The 19,637-nt window shown below is 41.1% G+C and overlaps 1 protein-coding gene across 2 annotated transcripts in view; it reads left to right on the forward strand.

Annotated features, from left to right (window-relative positions):
* Window positions 1–18,829, forward strand: part of LOC133498178 (transcription initiation factor TFIID subunit 4-like) — a 138,233-nt gene extending 119,404 nt beyond the window's left edge. For both annotated transcript variants that reach the window (XM_061814710.1, XM_061814711.1), the window contains one exon: window positions 12,741–18,829. In XM_061814710.1, coding sequence (XP_061670694.1) covers window positions 12,741–12,917 — 177 coding nt within the window. In that variant the 3' untranslated portion in view covers window positions 12,918–18,829. The remainder of the gene's footprint in view (window positions 1–12,740) is intronic.
* The last annotated feature ends 808 nt before the right edge of the window (window positions 18,830–19,637 follow it).

Genomic DNA, 19,637 nt, shown 5'->3' on the forward strand with positions numbered 1-19,637 from the left:
TTACAATGAAACTCAAGATAATTAGGCATTCTGGGGCTTTTTGGCAAGCCACAACAGTTCTGTGTGAAGAATAATAGATGACAGGGGTTTTCTCTCCATTTATCTTGGTTTCATCTACAGGTCATGGGTCCTCCAACAGGGTAAACACACAACTAAGAATGGCTAAGAACAAAACATCAGATTGAGGATATTTACTACATCTGGCACAGGGTTGTGAAATAACAAGTACTATGAAAAGAATCTTCGACCATAGGGCTAAATTATATATGACAGAGTTGGTGGCCCAATGAACAACTGGTTTGCACATCCTACTCTTTGTTCGGAGGACGTACGTTCATTTCGTGGCTCTATGCTTGGAGGAGTCTGATGTTCTCGCTGTGGTTTTCCACAATGTTTACGGTTTTCCTCCCACATTCCAATTTCATTTTAGGTTAATTGAAGACTTGAAATTATACTTCTCTATACACATCTATGATTTTATATGCCCTGCGATTGGCTGGCATTCAGTCCAAGATGTACCCAACCTCTTGCCACAAATCATATGGGATAGCCGCCAGCTCACCTGTGAAACTAATGAGGTCAAGTGGTATAAAACATTATGGATGGGTAGATAAGTAACATGATGTCCCAAGAGCTTGGTCTCGCCCACAGGATGCAGGTCCTCCAACACTGTATGATACAAATAACCTTTGGTTCATCCAACACAGCAAGTCTGAAATGTATGTAGAGTTACCACAAAATCTCAACACTAGCCCAACCACTTTAATGTGTGATGCTAGCAATAACACACCGCCGCGATAACCAATATGTGAGCATCAATGTTAGCACGCCTCTGTGCTGAAAAACAACTAATTAAGCCTTAAAGTGGCTAACAGGGTTTTTTTTTTTTAAGTGTTTCCAGGCAGGGGAAGTTTGCTTTTGTTTGGAAGGCAGGTTCCGGGTGTTTAGCTGCGGTGACCCTATGACTGTCTTCTGAGGAATTGTGTGCGTGCACCACTCACGCTCCCCGGACCCGCAGGAGAGAGAGCGCCCCCGGGCTGGGACTTTCATCTTAGAACTAACCTGTGGACTTTGAAACTCAGGGCGATGGAATTGCAGCTTTGTCAGTACACCGCTAATTAGAAAATTCCTGACCCGGAGCGAAGATGTTTTAATTATGTGTTGTGTCAACGAGTTTGCAGATTTAATACGCCGTTGATACACACTGCTGCATTGTGGGAGCCAGACTGGAACTGCTTCTTCCTTCACCCCCAGCTCACCATCCCCTCCTTCTTGCGCCACCTTTGTCAAACGCCATCACACGCTCAAGTGACTGACTAAGACGAGGAGCTAATGTGCTAGCTGGCGAAAAAAGCTGGTCCGCTTCGCCCACCCCCCGCACACACACACTTCTCCAGAATATGACAGCGGCTCGGTAGCAGTGAGTCAGTGCAAGGAAAGGCAGGAAGGGGTTAAGCAGAAATTGAGCGGGGGATGCTGGGGGGCAGCAGCGCTGCAGAACACAGCAGTGTTCGTGCGAAGGCAAGTCATTTCCCGAAACACTGCAGACACATGGCCCGCGGCACTCAAAAACCTTTGGAGACCAAAATGGCTTGCAGGAGTTAGAAGTAATAAGGTGTTTTTTTTTTTTTTTGCCTTCTTTCTCCTTGACTGAAATTCAGCACGTTTGCAAGGCATTACCATGGAGCTGCCGACTTGTTTTTATGCTTATACACTATAAACGTGTTGTGCGAGCAGTCCTTTCAAACATGTGCTGTCTCTTTACTTGTGGGACAAATACAAGTAGTTTGTTGTGGAAATCACTTGAATCTCCAACATTTCTTTCCGTGAACCACAAAATGACATGGAACAAGACACGAGCAAATAGTTGTCCCCAGTATGTGCAGGATCCAATGAAATCTAAAGACCTCTTGTTTCCACCGAGTATTGTAATTCGGTTTGAAAGGCATTAGTTTTAATTTCCATTGTAAAGGGTCTGAAATAGCTGACGTGTAGTGATGTGTTTCAACAAAGCAGTACTAATTGGTTCCGTTTGGTAGTCAGTTTTTGGTGTTTCCACCGCAAATGGTTCTCAAATATCTGACGTGCAGTATCCCGTTTCATTCAGAAAGCATGTTTTGGTTCTGTTAGGCGTCGGTGGAAATGATCCTAAGATAAAGTATCTGAACCGTAGTGTCCTATTTTCACCAAGAAATATGGATTATGTTTGTGATTTGTTTTTTTTTTTCTTTTTTGTACGTTTGAAGTGTGGGCTCTGTTGCATTTGAAAAGAGATGAATGTGTGGCAGTGGCCACAACCTACTCAGCCATCCACCAGGGGCCAAACAAATAGTTTAGGCTTCAAAAAAACTCTGCCACTGCGCTCTGGTACCAACTTCAAAATGAATGCTTAAAATGGCATTGATGTCCAATGTAGTAATACATGAAGCTTTTATTTTAAACTTGGCGGATGTCACGGGAAGATGCTATTAGCAATCGTTGTAGCAGCTGCCTTGATTTCACTGTTTTGGGTGGCCGGACCTCAATGAAAAACCTCCAGGAATAAATGAAGAGCGAAATCACAACGGTCAAGTTCTTTGCAGTTTCTGACCTTGTACCACTGACCATGGTCAAGCAGGATAACAGAGACTTACCATCCTTGACAATTCATTATATTCATTTTCATTTTCAAATGAGGTTGGTGCTTGCCTAATTGTTATTGCCATTAAGTTGTAATTCACTTACGGTGCTATTACACTTTGTATGTATTCAGTTATCCCTTGCTAAAGTAGACATTTCTGGGTACATTTGTTTAAATAATCTATCATTTATTCTTGTTTAAAACATCTATTTGAACTGAAAACTGTTCCATATTGTTTATTGAAATCGAATTCAATAAATATAAATAAAATGACTGGGTCCCAGCTACAGTATTGGAGAAACAGCTACTGAATATCAACACTTTCTCGTGTCCCTTTAATTCCCTTTGATCGATGTTCTACTGTATCACTTTAAGGCAGACGTTGTGTGACCTCTTTACTTCATATTTTATTTATAAGGATGAATAAAAATGCAATGTTTTTGACTCTAACTTTTGACTGTAAATTTTTATGCTAAAAGAATGTAACTAATGAAGAAGCAACCTCACTGAAGTACAATGATGTGGCTGTTTAAAGAAAAAACCTAAAGCTGTATTTTGTAGTATAAGTCAGTTCAACAGTCAGAAGTATTTACCAAAGCGAGTCTTTATTGAACAACGTCAGCATTCTACAACACTGCGTCTGGTCCCTTTGGCACCTCTCGGGAAACATTGGCGCAACATACAGTGCCATGAAAAAGTATTTACCCTTGTCCTGATTTTTTTTTTTTTTGTATATCTATAACAAACAAAGGTTTCAAATCGTAAAACTGATTTTAATAGGACTCAGAGACAACCCAAGGAAATATAAAAAGCAGTTTTTGACAACTCAAGTTCTTAAGGCATAAAAAAACCCTAAACCTTTCAGAGCGTCTGTGAAAAAGTAATTGCCCCCTGAACCTAATAATGCAGCAATAACTGAAATCAATTGTTTGTGATCATTGGTGATGATTCTTTCACATCACTCTGCAGGAATTTTGTCCCACTCTTCTTTGCAATTGTTTCAACTCCGCTATATCGGAGGGTTTTAGAGTATAATCTGCCCATTCAAGGGCACAGCACAGCATCTCAATTGGATTCAAATTCGGACCTTGACTTATTTATTTTTTTTTAGCCATTCCGAGGCGGACTTGCTGGTATGTTTTGGATCGTTATCCTGCTGCATAAGCGCTTGAGTTTGAGGGAATTCATTTTGTCCAGGTTTCAACCAAGCTGTATAGTTCTGTTCTGTTTGGTACTCATTCATTTGGCATTTCCATTGTAAAGGGACTTTATATATCTGATTTACTGGGGGGACAGAAACACCGTCTTTCTTAGCATATCTTGACCACATTGGATTTTAACATCAAAATTGCCCCAGCGTCCTTGACTTTCTCTATATTTGGTTAACTCTGTTATGAAAGAGAACCTGTAAAGGCAATAGAGACCTTTCTCCATTTTACCCTCTCAGTGATTACAAGTGGAGCAAACCATTTCATTCCCTTTCCTCTTTTTTGGTTGTGTTAATCTTGGCTCCTTGGTTCATTGGCTTCAAAGAAGTGCTCAGTCTTATAATCTGCTAGTGTACATCTGTGAATTATTATTATAATTCTTGATACATTTATTAGAGCTGAATAAACTCCACATCAAATACATCACCCTAGCAATGTCGGAGCGCCCGGGGCAAATCAGCCGACATCTGTTAACTCTTTCAAAATGGCCTCATCCAGTGTTTCTGTGGGCGTTTGGCAAAGGGTGGGGAGAGGGGCAAAGCAAGAGAGGGAAAGAAAAAGTCTCTGTTGCTGATTAAAGGCGACCGTAGGAGAGATGTTTTGGGCCAAGTGCATGGATGAAGTGGGGTGGGCGACGGCAGGAGCAGTTGGGTTGTTTCATTGGGCTCAGCGGTGTAAACGCTGCAGCGGGATGAGGCAACGTTCCTTAGCTCAAATGCAGCATGGAGGCAAACATGTGGGAAAGCTTTGTTGCCTACCACTCACTCCCTCACCCACACAGTCCCAAGTCATCATTCCATATTGTCCTGTTTCCACCGAGTAATACTGTTCCAGAAACATTTTTTAGTTTCCAACCAAAACATCTCACTGTTCGGCCCCGTTTCCACCACAAGTAGGCTTCAATTCACTTAAAAAGGTCCTGAAATAGCTAACCCAGAGTGTCTTGTTTCCAACGAGCAGTATGGTTTGGTACCATGCGGTACACACATTTTGGCATTCCCATCATAAATGGTGCTAAATAACTAGTTCTGTTCGGTGCACATTTTTAAGTCCGTCCCACCAAAATAGTCCAACTGCTTTGACTATACTGATTGCACTTGATTAGGAAAGCCACACACTTGTCTTTAAAACCTTTCAACTGTCAGTGCATATTACAGCAAATGAAAATTGTGAGGTCAAACGAATTGGCTCAAGAGCTCAGAGACAATTGGAGATAGAAGATAATCCTTAACTATAATCAGAATCAGATTTAATGGCCAAGTATGTAACAACACACAAGGAATTTGTCTCGTAAGACGTTTGCGATGTCCAGAAACCTTCCTAGAACCGTCCGTCCAAACTGTGTAATTGGGGAGAAGAGCCCTGTTGAGAGAGGTAAAGAACAACCCAAAAATCACTGTGGCTAAGCTCCAGAGATGCATTCGGGAAATGGGAGAAAGTTCTAGAAAGTCAGTCATCACTGCAGCTCTCTACCAGTTTGAGCTTTTGAAAGACTCCAAGATTGTGAAAATAAGATTATCTGATCTGTTGAGACCAAGATCCAGCTTTTTGACCTAAATTCTCAGTAGTATGTGTGGAGAAAATCAAGGACTGCTCATCACCTGTGCAATACAGTCAGAAGAATGAAGCATGGTAGCCGCAGCATCATGCTTTGGGGCTGTTTTTCAGCTGCAGGGACCGGACAACTGGTTGCAATTGATGAAAAGCTGCATGTGGACAAGTACAAGGATATACTGGATGAAAACCTTCTTGAGCGTGCTCAGGACCTCAGACTGAGCCCAAGGTTCACCTTCCAACAAGACAATGACCCTAACTAAGCACACAGCTAAAATAGCAAAGGAGTGGCTTCAGAATTACTCCGTAAGTGTTCTTGAATGACCCAGCCAGAGTTCTAACTTAAACCCAATTGAGCATCTCTGGAGAGACCTTAAAATGGATGTCCACCAGTGTTCAGAATCTAACCTGACAAAACTTGAGAGGAACTGCAAGGAGGAATGCCAGAGGATCCCCAAATCCAGGTGTGGAAAAGCTTTTTGCATCATTCCCAGAAACACTTTTTGCTGTATTAACTCCTAATGGTGCTTCTTCTAAATCATGAGCAAGGGGTCTGAATACTTATGGCTATATGTTTTTTTCAGTTTTTATTTTTTAATAAATTGTCATCAATTTCAACAATTCCGTTTCATAGATTTTTTTTTTTTTTGGGCTGCATGGTAGAACAGCTGTAAAGCGCTGGCCTCACAATTGCGAGGACCCGGGTTTGAATCCCAGCTCCACCTGTGTGGAGTTTGCATGTTTTTCCCGTGCCTCAGTGGGTTTTCTCCAGACACTCTGGTTTCCTCTCACATTCCAAAAACATGCAACATTAATTGGAGACTCCAAATTGCCCCTAGGTGTGATTGTGAGTGTGACTGTTGTCTATCTGCATGTGCCTTGTGATTGGCTGGCAACCAGTTCAGGGTGGACCCTGCCTCCTCCCCGTTGACAGCTGGGATAAAATCCAGCACTCCCGCGATCCATGTAAGGATAATCGGCTAAGAAAATGGGTGGATAAAATACACAACAAACATAATAAACAAATAAAGATGATTTTGATTCTGAAAATAACCGACCCATAGTTTCCACTGAGCAGTGTTTAGGTTCCCTTTTTTAATGCACTGTTTGTCATTTCCATTGTAACGCAGCACATAGCAGCAAAAACGAGCCACATTAAGGTTTCCCATTCCAAACTGTAGAATAGCAACTAAACCCAACCGGACTGCTCTGTTAAAAAAAAAAAAAAAAAAAAATCTCATGGTTTCTTTCTGTCTGTCTCTGTTCTGCTGTATTTGTCCTTCTTGCCCGCAGCAGAGACATCAGAGTTTGCAGTGTTTTTTTTTTTTTTTAAACCAGCATCAAAGTAATAACAATGTTGCATCATGAAGGCTTATTGAGTTCTGAGCCAACATAGAGGGGACTACACTCTTTTTCCCAAAGTGTCAATGCAACACAGCGTTCTGCATTTTTCCAAGACTCTTAGCCACTGTGGAGCTACCTGGAGAAATGTGTGTGTGTGCATTTGTGTGTGAAGTGATATTTTGCTGAGGCAGCAGCTTGGTCGGAGTGGGGGCCTAGCTCAAGTGTGTGCCTGGCAAAGCGGGCCATTAACCCACCGCCCTAAGCTGTGACCTGGGCCAAATCCAATATTGGCTCCGGCATCAAGGCACAGGTGCCACTCAGGGTTCAAAGCCGGAGATCATCAAGACCCACCCCCCACCATCCCCTGTCAACCCCGCCTTTCACCCCGACTTCCTCACACAATAAAGAGCTCAATGTAAATTCCTTGAGACACATACAAGCATCACTTCTTCTTGGGTGCAGATTAGCAACCAAAAGCAGGGAGGAAGACAGAAAACTAGGTAATAGTAGTGCTCTATAAATAGGGCAAGGAGCCATATTTGGTGACCTATGGAATCATGTTTGTTGACATTTTTTCATGGGTTTAGGGCTTGACGTTAATGCCTGCCGACCTGGCCATTTGTGGACGGATTTCAGCATAGGCGGGTAACACCCAGGTTGAATTTTATAAGAGAGGAGAAAGAAGTGCTGTGGCTTTGACAAAGAACATCTTAACTTCAAATCACCGGAGCCAACACCGGCCACTAACTTGCACAAATGCAATAACGGTAACGAAGCATGTCATTAACCTCAGAACCCGTTGATTAAATCAACCAACAGTTAATGAACAATAAAATGAAGAACAGTCCTTGAACACAATGTCTACTAAAAGTGCGAGGGAAGAATTAACCTCTAACATTAATAATGTCATTTTTAGCAACTTTTTAGACCATACCGCTCAGGATGCTGGAGATTGTAATGTCAATGTCGTCCGACGCCACAATATTTCATTGCAGCATTTAAAAAGGCCACAAAGTGCGATATAGGACAAGCAACAATACTGCATTTGGTAGTGTAGGGTTTTTAGTACAAGGAACCAGTTTGGTCTCATGCGACTTAATTGCAAAGAAAAGCACATTTATTTGCAGAGCGCTTTTTATACACAAGGTAATTAAATGCGCTTTACACGAGTAAAAGCATTCAAATAAATGAATAAAAACATTTGAAAAAGTGGAATTGAAACAGCTTTTAGTGCAAGAAATCTCACTGAAAATTGGAAGTACTCTACGACTCTTTTATTTGGATTTGAAAACACTGACACTTGGGGCTGACGTCACCTCTGTTGGCAACTTATTCCATTTTTTCCAGCATAATAGCGAAATGCCGCTTCACCATGTTTGCTTTGGACTCTGCACTCCATTATTAGACCCGAGCCAGTTGATCTCAGCGCAAGAACCATCCATATTTTCCAACAGGAACCGTAGTCAGTAACATAACGCTTTATAGGGCAAGGGACCACATTTGGTAGCTTAAACTAAAATCAAAATAGATGCCAAAATGCCCCACTATGGCCCAAATTATGAAATGTCCCAAAATCTAATTGGCTTGCAAGAAATCGAATTTGTTGTCATAAGAATATGAGCGATGAGGATGATGATAAAGAGTGAAAAAATGCAGGCCTCTGCCGAATCCCCCCTCGACCTGACCTCCTCCTTTTCCTCAGGTCCAAAGACTCTTCTTTCCTGTTCTTCCGAACAAGTCAAACGTCTGAAGCAATGTATCGAAAGTATTCCCGCACGTTCCGTAGGACGGATATGTCATGTGACATGACGCCTGGGAGCGCCCGTCAACAGATAAAATGACAGATGCTGTTTTTTGCCTCGTGGATCTGACTTGCTCCGCATTTATTCCCTCTTCTTCGCTTTTCCTTTCACCCGCCGTGACCCCACAGCGCTGTTTTCTACTTTTTTTTTTCCCATAGTGAAACGGTTCTGAAATATCTTAGCCGGAAAGTCTTCTCTCTCCTGAGCAGTACAGTTGGGTTCCTTTCCACACGCATGTTCTTAAAGTGTCTCGAAATATCTGACTCTGTCTTGTTTTCACCAAGAAATGTGGTTCCTGTGCAGATTTTTGGGCCGTTTGCGGTGATATATCTGACCTGAATTTTCATGTTTCCATCAAAACAGGTTCCCTTTGGCATTTCTATTGTAAAGACTCCCAAAATATCTGACCCGTGGCATCACTTTTCCAACAAGCTTTTTTTATTCCCTTCTTGTTGGTTACGCATTTTTCTTGCTTCAGTTTTGAAGGGTCCAGAAATATGTGATGCTTTTTTTTATGTCCTATTTTCACCAAACTGTGGGGTTAGATTTTTTTTTCAGTATCCGGTTTTTGGCATCTCTATTGTAGAGGGTCCCAAAATATCTGCCTCATTGTGACCAGTTTGTTTGATATGCTTCCTATGCATTTTTCTTTGGCGTGTTTCTATTGTGAAGGTTCTAGAAGTGTCACATTTCTTTTGAAGTAGTGGACTTGGGTCCTGTTGGGCATTAGTTTTGTGGAATTTTTGTTGTAAAGGGTCCCAAAATATTGTAAATGAGCCAAATACCCTTTTCCACCAAGCCGAACAGTTTGGTTCTGTGTGATATGGAATGGGTATCGAAGTAATGTCTTAGCGCTGTTATTTTGGTAAAGACAGATAAGGAATTTCCTGTACAGGCACTGACCTTTCCATGTGTATTTGTGTCACTTTAGGCTAGCATAGCCCCTGTCACCGCAGGAAGTGCTCGCTCCTCGCCACACTCAACATTTTTCCCCCTGCCCCTCCGGCCAGTCCATCTATCCAGGTGGATGCATGGCTTTGATTGGTAGACTCGACCATGCTGTCACCGTGCTTTTTTTGTGATTGGCGGTAATTGGCGTGACCAGGAGCGGTCTCATCTTTGACATACTGTATGCTCAAACTGGGATTGACACCATTAAAATGAGACAAGGCCTCTTCCTCAATGTAAACCTTCAGATGGAAAGTAACTGTATTTGATAAACTAGCACGCTATACAATTGGGCAAGGCGCTGGCATATTCGCTAATGTAGCACAAGTCACAAGCATATTTGCTTATCTAGTGCTTGTAAGTACATGAAACGATATTTAGTCATGTGGGATTTTCATTTTTTCATGAGGGGTTTTTAGTAGGAGTGTTTTTTTATTTTCAAAGTGAGATTCTGGATTGTACAGTGTTTTGTGTTTTTATGTTCTTACCTGATTTTTTTCTTCCTTGAACATGTCCTCTTCCCTCCAAAAGTATTGGAACAGCAAGGTCATTCATCCATCCGTCCATTTTCTGAGCTGCTTATCCTCACAAAGGGGAGTGCTGGAGCCTATCCAAGCTGTCAACGGGGAGGAGGCGGGGTACACCCTGAACTGGTTGCCAGCCAATCACAGGGCACATAGGTCTCTTAAACAGCCGCACTCACAATCACACCTAGGGGCAATTTAGAGTGTCCAATTAATCCATGTTTTTGGGGATGTGGGAGGAAACCGGAGTGCCCAGAGGAAACCCTCGCCGCCACGGGGAGAACATACAAACTCCACACAGGCGTCCCAGGATTTGAACCCCGGTCCTCAGAACTGTGAGGGTAACGCTGTAACCAGTTGGTCCACCATTTTGCCAAAGAACAAATCTTTTTTTCCAGATTTTATTTCTTGAAATTTGTGACATTTTCCTTGGCCAATTTTTTTTTTCTCAAAAGTACTGTGAAACCTCGATAAAACGGTCCCCGATACAGCAGATATCAGATAAACAAACCACCTGGACTAAACAATGTCCAAAAATAGTTCACTTAAATTACCATTGACAAAGTCTGTTAGTACAAAAATCAGTCTTTGTTGTTTACTGTCGTGTGATCTGTTTGACGACTGGTTAGCACATGTTCCTCGCTGGGTTCAAACCTTATATGGAGTTTGCATGTCCTCCCCGTGCTTGCGTGGGTTCAGGATGATTGAAGCCTCAAAATTGCCTGTAGTGTGAATGTGAGTGCAAATGGTTGGTTGTTCATATGTGCCCTGCGATTGGCTGGCAACCAATTCAAGGTGTACCCTACCTCTCGCCCAAAGATAGCTGGGACAGGCTCCCATCACGCCCGCAACCCAAATGAGGATAAGCGGTCGAGAAAATGGATGGATGGATGGATGGATGGATGTACCACGCCTCTCACCCAGAGTTAGGAGTAGGCGCCAGCAGGCCCACAACCCTAGTGAGGATAAGCAGTTTGGAAAATGGAGGGAGAGATGTATTTTTAATGATACTATCTCGCAATGCAGGCAAAGAATGGGACTGTGGGTCACAGAGCTACAGTATAATATTCCAGGATCCAGATTTGGAGTGAGGAAGCACACAAATTCTTCGACGCTCATAAAAGCATTCCTCCTATGATAAATACTGTATATCAACAATCTCACCATGATCGTGGTATGTTTAGATGAAATTAATGTGAAACATTCAAACATATCCAATATTTATAATAACTTTTCTGCCTTGACAAACGAAAAACTACAAATCAAAAATTTTGTACAGTACAGTAATATTGGTGCATCTGGCCTAGGGAAAAAAAGCGCTTCAATGTAACAGACAAGCCTCGATATCGAACGATTCCGACCCAATTAGTCCGTTCTATTGAGGTTCCACTGTCCAACCTTTTCCCTGATAAATTTCTTTCTCGCGTGTTGTGCATGTATAAAGGAAACATTAGCGCCACTAATGGTGTTCCTCCCCTGTCTGGACCCAGATTTGGTAATGTGGCGATTTACAGTACGGAATGTTGTCAAGGTTATCGAGTCCACTCGTCGACAAACATCTTATGAACGGGTCACATGTTAGCCATTAGGTTCTGTCTGCACTGTGTTCTGTGTGTTTACACAATGTTGCAATTAGTGTAATTGTCCACACTCTGTCTTGTTTCCCCGCTTCAACTTGGCACTTGAGCACCTTCCTTTTCATGGCGCTAATTGATTCCCATCAGCTGGTATGTGGCTGTGTCTATTGATTCTTTATAGGACAACAAATACAAAGAGCCACTTTAAGTGGTTAAATTGTTGTTTTCCCAAATGTTGCCAATGTGGCTCTTATCAGATTTCAACGGCAAAATAATCTGAAATCTCATGTATGAGTTTAATGGCAGTGAATGAACAGCAGCAGACGCCGGTGTTGTTGTTCACCGTGGAAGTAATCCCAAAAGACAATAAAATTCAATGCACTCGTAGAAGATAACCCAAACACAAAACCCAACATGGAATGTCTGATTTTTAAAGTTATGTCTTTTTCCAAACTAAATGCACATTTGTCCTGAAAAAAAAAATCCTTTTAAATAATTTTCTTAGATATATATATTTTAAAAATCTCCTTAAAAAAACATGGCATTTTCTCTTGTAATTAATGACTCTTGAAAAAAGACTTCTGGGAAAATGCTACATTTTCACAATTTTTTTTTCTTGAGAAAATTTCAAAACATTTCATTTCTTGAGAAAAAAAATTCCTTAAAAAAAAAACAACTGGTTAGCGCACAGAATGAATTTGCCTTAATTTCACAAATATTTTACTTTACTCAGCTTATATTTTAGATCAGGCGACACACTGAACAACTGATTGCATGCCCGCCTCACAGTTCAGTGCCACCAAGATCTTTTTAAGAGATGTAAAGTAAAAATCACCAAATAAAGTAATGCGATTGCACAAGTGTGCTCAGCCTCTTACAAGCAGGGATGTGACCGTGTTCCAAATTCAAACTCGTTTCAAATGGGAGTTGCCTCACCCTGTCCAACATGTAAAATGCCCTTGACAAATTTTCAAAAAGTTCAGATGTTCTATTATGCTTCTCCTGGCATTTTCTAAATAGAAAGTCGAAATGTAAAATGTTTTGGATTTAAGTTAAATGTCTGATCTTTCATATGGCAAAACCCTATTTGAACGCGGGCACGTACACTATGGAGTTTGTCGCAGATGCTCATCTTGCTCGTTTCTCTTTCCGATCTCTTTCAGCTCTCGGGCAGCACGGCGGGCTCCCCGGCCGGCTCGTCGTCCACGACCACCTCTTCGTCTCGCCAGTACGCCCGTCAGCGCATCACCCGCGTCAACCTCAGGGACTTCATCTTCTACATGGAACAGGAGCGAGACACGGCCCGTTCGCTGCTGCTCTACCGCGCCCTCCTCAAATAGCCTCTCGTTCCTCCTCTTGCCGCGTGCCTTCAGATCGGGTATCAGCTCAGCGTCTCCGTACATTGCCGCATGCTCGTCGTCAGCCAGCTTCCATCTACACTTTCATAAGAAAACAGGAGGGGAAAATGTCACGAAAAATGAATCGGTTGTGTCTTTGCTGTCTTGCTTTTCATGTTGTGTAGCGATGTTTGGGGCCCACACTTTGCTTTTAATGTTTTTTTTTTTTTTTTAGAAAAATATTTTAATAGGCTCTCAAGTCCAAATAAGACTCGCTCTTTATTGACTGTATGTCAATAAAGATTTTTTACTACACATTTCAATATATTCTTCACCGTGTGTAAATAGGTCCCTTAAATTTTCAATTCACACTGCAACAAAATACAAAATACATTAATGCGTTAATATATTGTACCACCACATTTCAGATCAGTTTGCGAACGTGCGGTAGAGCCACACTGACGAAAAATGAACAGCTTCATGTTGCAGGAATAAAAGATGAATTTTATCATCGGGAACTAGTTACTTACAAACCTGAGTACACCTACTATACTTCTGAGATTTTTGCGGATATCTAATTATGTTTCTTTATGTGAAAACACTGCAGAAAAGACACTAATTTAATCAGTGTACAGCTTGTATCACAGAGTACAGTTCCTGTGGTCCTCAAAATAACTCAGCACACTGTCGTTAAATTGTAGTCTGCAGGCAACAAAAATGAGTAAATCCCAAAATGTCAATAATTTGTCCGTCCATCGTCATCGTGCCATAGAGATCCTTTTCCGGTCCTCCATAATGACATGATGGAGCCGGTGGATGCCAGAGATATTCTGCTCCTCCATCGTCGATTTGAGGATGCTCCACAGATGCTTAACAGGGTTTAAGTCGGAGGAAATAAATGCCCAGTCTATTTACGAAATACTCAGCTGCTTTTTGTTTCGGAAACTCTAGTAAAGAGAGCAGGTGGAGCTGTTAACCGATCAGCACCTGGTGACGTGTTGCTCCGATGGTGGAGGAAGATGTCAGTCCAACTTGGCCCACCCAAACCTATCGTGTTGGTCTGCTGGCAATGTCTGGGAGAGTCCTCTGTCAGAAGAGGTTTCAACTCCCACTTCGACCACGTTCCAAGGGAGTCACGGGCCATTGAGTCCAAGTGGACCATCTTCCGCACCTCCATTGTTGAGGCACCTGTCTGTAGCTGGAGCTGTAGAGTGGTCTATGCCTGTCGTGGCGACAACTCCCAAACCTGTTGGTAGATGCTAGCTGAAAGTGATGCAATCAAGCTGAAGAAAGAGACTGATCAAGCCTTTTTGGCCTGCAGGACTAAGAGGCAGCTTCTGGGAAATTCTGGTCATTCATCCGGTGTTTCAGGAGGGGAAACTTGGTGTACCGTCAATACTGTATAGTGGGAGTGGGGCTCTGCTGACCTCAACACAGAACATTGAGTCGGTGGACCAAATACTTCAAAGACCTAAATTCCAACTACCAGCCTTCCCACGAAGAAGCAAGAGTCTGGGAACTCCGATATGGGCTTTCCATCTTTGGGGTTTATGTCACTGAGGTGGTTCAGAAACCTCCCTCTAGAAGTCCCCAGAGGTAGATGAGATGCGCCCAGAGGTCTTGAACTCTCTGATTATTGTTTGCAAGTCCTGACAGTCCTTTGCAACATCGCGGAGACATTGGAGACAGTGGCTCTGGATTGGTAGTCTGGGATTCCAGTATGGTCTTTTTGAGGGAGTGTCCATCAAGAAGTCAAATTTCAGATTTCAAAGGTGCAGTGTGGTTTTTATGTTGGCCTGAAACAGCGGACCAACTCAAAACCCTTGGCAGAGTCCACGAGGGTGTCTACCTGTGTTTTGTGGACGTTCGATCGTGTCCCTCGGGGAGTCCTTTGGGGGTTCGCGTCAGGAGTATGGGGGACCAATCCCCCTGATACGGGCTGTTCGGTCCACTTACAACCGTTGCCAGACTGTCAGACTGTCAGACTGTCTGCATTGCCAAGACTGCCCTTTGTCACAGATTCTGTTCATAACTTTTAAAGAGAAAATTTCTAGGCGTATAGGGGCTCTGGTTTGGTGTCCTCAGTATTGCTTCTCTGCATTGTGCAGTTGATGTGGTTTTGATGGCATCATGAAGTCGCCATATTCAACTCTTGATGAAGCAGTTTGGAGTATATGTGGGCGTGGATGAAAATCAGCACCTCCAAATCCGGCACCATTGTCCTCAGTTGCAAGAGAGTGGAGTGCCGTCTCCAGGTCCTCTCAGTTTATCTTCGTCTCATCTGATTGACCACAGGACATGCTTTTAATAATCCATGTTCTGAAAACCCTTATCTCAATGGCCTGGAGACTTTTCGGTGACTCGATGGTGACTCAAATTGTCGCTGGTTCCAGAGACACCTCCTAGAGACCACATGGGGTCGTTGTGAAATTGAAGAGGTTTGATTTTACTGGAGACTTTTTGGAGACTCCTTAATTTGCTCACCAAAGAGAAAAAGGTCAACGTAATTTTATGTCACAGTACTGGGATCTTTCGTCACTAAATGTCAACATACAGTGCCTTGTGAAAGTATTCGGCCCACTTGAACTTTTCAACCTTTTGCCACATTTGAGGCTTCAAACATAAAGATATAAAATTAACATTTCTTGTCAAGAATCAACAACAAGTGGGACACAATCATGAAGTGGAACGAAATTTATTGCCTATTTTCTACTTTTTTAACAGATAAAAACCTGAAAAGTGGGGCGTGGAATATTATTCAGCCCCTTTACTTTCAGTGCAGCAAACTCACTCCAGAGGTTCAGTGAGGATCTCTGAATGATCCAATGTTGACTGATGATGATAAATAGAATCCACCTGTGTGTAATCAGAGAGTTTCTTTTGGCTTGTCCCTTTCAGGGTCGCCTCAGCGTGTCATCTCAGATGAACGCACATATGTTAGGCTCAATTTTTACGCCAGATGCCCTTACTGACGCAACCCTTCTCAGGGAGTGGAGGCCCCAGTGGGATACAAACCCACAACCCCTGGTTTACCAAACCAGTGCTCTAACCATTGAGCTACGGGGGCCTCATTCCCTACACCTGTGTGTGATCAAGTCTCGCTAAAAATGTACCTGCTCTGTGTTAGTCTCAGGGTTCTGTTTAAAGTGCAGAGAGCATCATGAAAACCAAGGAACACACCAGGTAGGTCCCAGATACTGTTGTGAAGAAGTTTAAAGGAGGATTTGGATACAAAAAGATTTCCCACCTTTACACATCTCAACGAGCACTCTGCAAGGAATCATATTGAAATGGAAGGAGTATCAGACCACTGCAAATCTACCAAGACCCGACCGTCCCTTAAACTTCCACCTCGGACAAGGAGAAGACTGATCAGGAATGCAGCCAAGAGGCCCATGATCACTCTGGATGAACTGCAGAGATCTACAGTTGAGCTGGGAGAGTCTGTCCATCGGACAACAGTCAGTCGTACGCTGCACAAATCTGGCCTATAATTATGGAAGAATGGCAAGAAGAAAGCCATTTGTCAAAAATATCCATAAAAAGTCTTGTTTAAAGTTTGCCACAAGCCACCTGGGAGACACACCAAACACGTGGAAGAAGGTGTTCTGGTCAGATGAAAGCAAAATCAAACTTTTTGGCCACAATCCAAAACGATATGTTTGGCATAAAAGCAACACAACTCATCACCCTGAACCAACCATCCCCAGTGTCAAACATGGTGGTGGCAGCCTCCTTTTCTTCAGCAGGGACAGGGAGGATGGATGGAGCCAAATATAGGACCGTTCTGGAAGAAAACCTGTTGGAGTCTCCAAAAGACCTGAGACTGGGATGAAGATTTATCTTCCAACAGGACAATGATCCAAAACATAAAGCCAAACCTACAACGGAATGGTTGACAAATAAACATCCAGGTGTTAGAATGGCCTCGTCAAAGTCCAGACCTGAATCCAATCGAGAATCTGTGGGCAAAGCTGAAGACTGCTGTTCACAAACGCTCTCCATCCAACCTCACTGAGCTCGAGCTGTTTTGCAAGGAAGAATGGGCAAAAATTTCAGTCTCTCGATGTGCAAAACTGACATACCCCAAGCGACTTGCAGCTGAAATTGCAGCAAAAGTTGGCTCTGCAAAGTATTACTGCAAAGGGGCTGAATAATATTGCACGCCCCACTTTTCATGTTTTTATTTGTTACAAACGTAAAAAATATCCAATAAATTTCGTTCCACTTGTCGTTCATCCTTGACAAAAAAATAAAATTTTATATCTTTATGTTTGAAGCCTGAAATGTGGCGAAAGGTTGAAAAGTTCAAGGGGGCTGAATACTTTCACAAGACACTGTATATTGACATATCTACTTATGCTCACTTCACTCTCTAAAAATATCAGAAGGATAGCTCCAATATTTAAGACTTTTTTGGACATTAAGTGTTTGGAGGACTGTCCGAAAATGAAACTTCAGTAGTTGTGGTTCCTGCATCTCCGAGTTTGACAGCAAAAAAGAAAACAATACTTGTGGTAACGTCAATATTTCTTTCTTTTGCTGTCAAAGTCTCAAATAGGCTAAAGGTCAGCAAACTGCATCTGCCTACATGGCACACAGTTTCGAAAGTCAATGGGTGTGTTGAGTTGCCCCATTTAAAAAAAAAAAAAAAAAGTCCACCAAACATTTTAGGGGAATACTCACTTTTGTGACATTCAGGATGTCATGTCACAAAGATAAAGTTCAATTGCATTTTTTTTTCACAGAAGTAGAGGAAATAAAACCTGTTTGAAACAAAACATTTTTACAATACGTTTTTCCTTGTCACATGACTTTTTTTCGAAAATAGGAAGCTTTTTATTCCCCTGATAGTCATATGCTTTATTTTTATAGTTTTTAAATTGAAAACAAAAAATAACGATGATTGATATCATATATATTTTCCTTTCATGACATTACTTTTCTGTTATAACAATTTACGAAAATAGGACAAGACTTTCTTTTCATAACATTACAAATGTATTTTATTTTTATTTTTTTCCAATTCATTTCAGTGGCCTCAATACATCTTCCATAGACTTTTATGGTGTTCACCTGTTGGTGGTGTTTGTTCCGAGACGGACTAGTTGCCGTAGTAACGATCTGAGCCCACACACTTTTTTTTTTTTTCCTGACTGCAGACGTGGTGTGTCGCAAATGTTTGGAGAAGGACGAAATCTTTTTTTTTGGACGGCGTTGGGCGTTCAAGCTTGTTGTTACTCGTCATGTTACGTTGTTAACGATTTTATAAATGTATAATCGCTAAATCATTCATCTTTATTGTACCTTTTGTTGGGGTTTCTTTTAACGACTGATAATTTAAGTATAATATCTTGGCCTATGCAGCTTTTCTCATTAGATTAATAGAAATATTTCAAACTTGTTTGCGCTTTGTTGTGAGTTTTGACAGCACTTTTATTGTATTAATTTTTTTTATAAAGTCCCTGTCTTAACTGGCAACTTGAAGCTGTTTAATATTGGTAAGAAATGTAAACTTTTAAACAGTATTGACACTTTCCCTCTTAAGTCACCCGTATTTTCATTTTCACCGTTTTTTCTTAATTAATTGGCTTTTATGCACATTTTCCTATATTTTCTGTTCTTTAACAAGCACAACAGCATCAATTTTATCAAGATTTTTTTGTTTGTTTTAATAGCAACCTTGTTTGCTATTGGCGTTTTTACTGCTTGCAGCTTTATAGCCAAAATCTTCAGACAACATTTAAAGAAAAGCAAATATGAAAAATTCAAACTTTCACCCAATGTAAATACTGTTTACAAGACCTATGTGCTTATTAGAACCACACGTTATTTTTGGTAAACTCTTGTACATATCTTGGAATTTTCCTGTTTTGTGTGAAATGGAAAAAAAAAGACAAACAATACTGATGTATTTGTACCTATTTTATAAACAAATAAATAATCTGTTTACTAAAGTGATGACGTTGACTTGTGTTTATTTGTTAAGCACGAAAATGTCACTTTTCAAGCCATTCTGATTGGTTAACTTTGCACTTGAGACAGATGGTGTTGGGAAGGTTTGAAAGCAGATAGGAACCCAAAAAAGTTGTAATTATTCCTGCTTCAATTCCTGTCAAAAAGCCTAAAAATGCTGGGCTGTTAAAAAAGAAAAAAAATCTAGTGGTGGCATGTATAAGTTCATAAAAGTTACAGTTTTCAAAGGCCAAAAAGGGCAAATGTTTGCTCGTAAAGCAAATAATTTTTTTTAAAGTGTTACAGTTCTTGTCAGGGTTCCGAACAAGCGGGGATCTTTAAAAATGGAGAATATTGTTGTATATATAATATTGTTTTTTGTACTTTAGTACTTACAGCCAAAATTATGCAAATATGAAAAACAATTGATGGAACAATGCAATTTCTTTTATTGACTTCTGTAAAATCTTTTTAAAAGAAAAACATTTTTCTTAGAAAAAACAAAAGTTTATTTTTGGGCATATTTAGTTAGTTAATTTTTTACCATGAAAAATTAAATTTATTAATCATATCCACAACTTTTTTTTCATTACACCATTTATTGTAGTAGTATTTTTTCCCCTAAAAATAAAAAGGTTTTTAAAATTTTGCTCAAAATTTTTTCTCAAAAAGAATGTCAGTGAATAACATTGTTTTTAAAATCAATTCTTTTTCCTGAAAAGTTGCAAAAAAGTGGTCCTTAGAGAATTTTTTAAATATTAATCCATG

The sequence above is a fragment of the Syngnathoides biaculeatus genome, chromosome 3 (assembly GCF_019802595.1).
Source record: "Syngnathoides biaculeatus isolate LvHL_M chromosome 3, ASM1980259v1, whole genome shotgun sequence".
Lineage (NCBI taxonomy): Eukaryota > Metazoa > Chordata > Actinopteri > Syngnathiformes > Syngnathidae > Syngnathoides > Syngnathoides biaculeatus.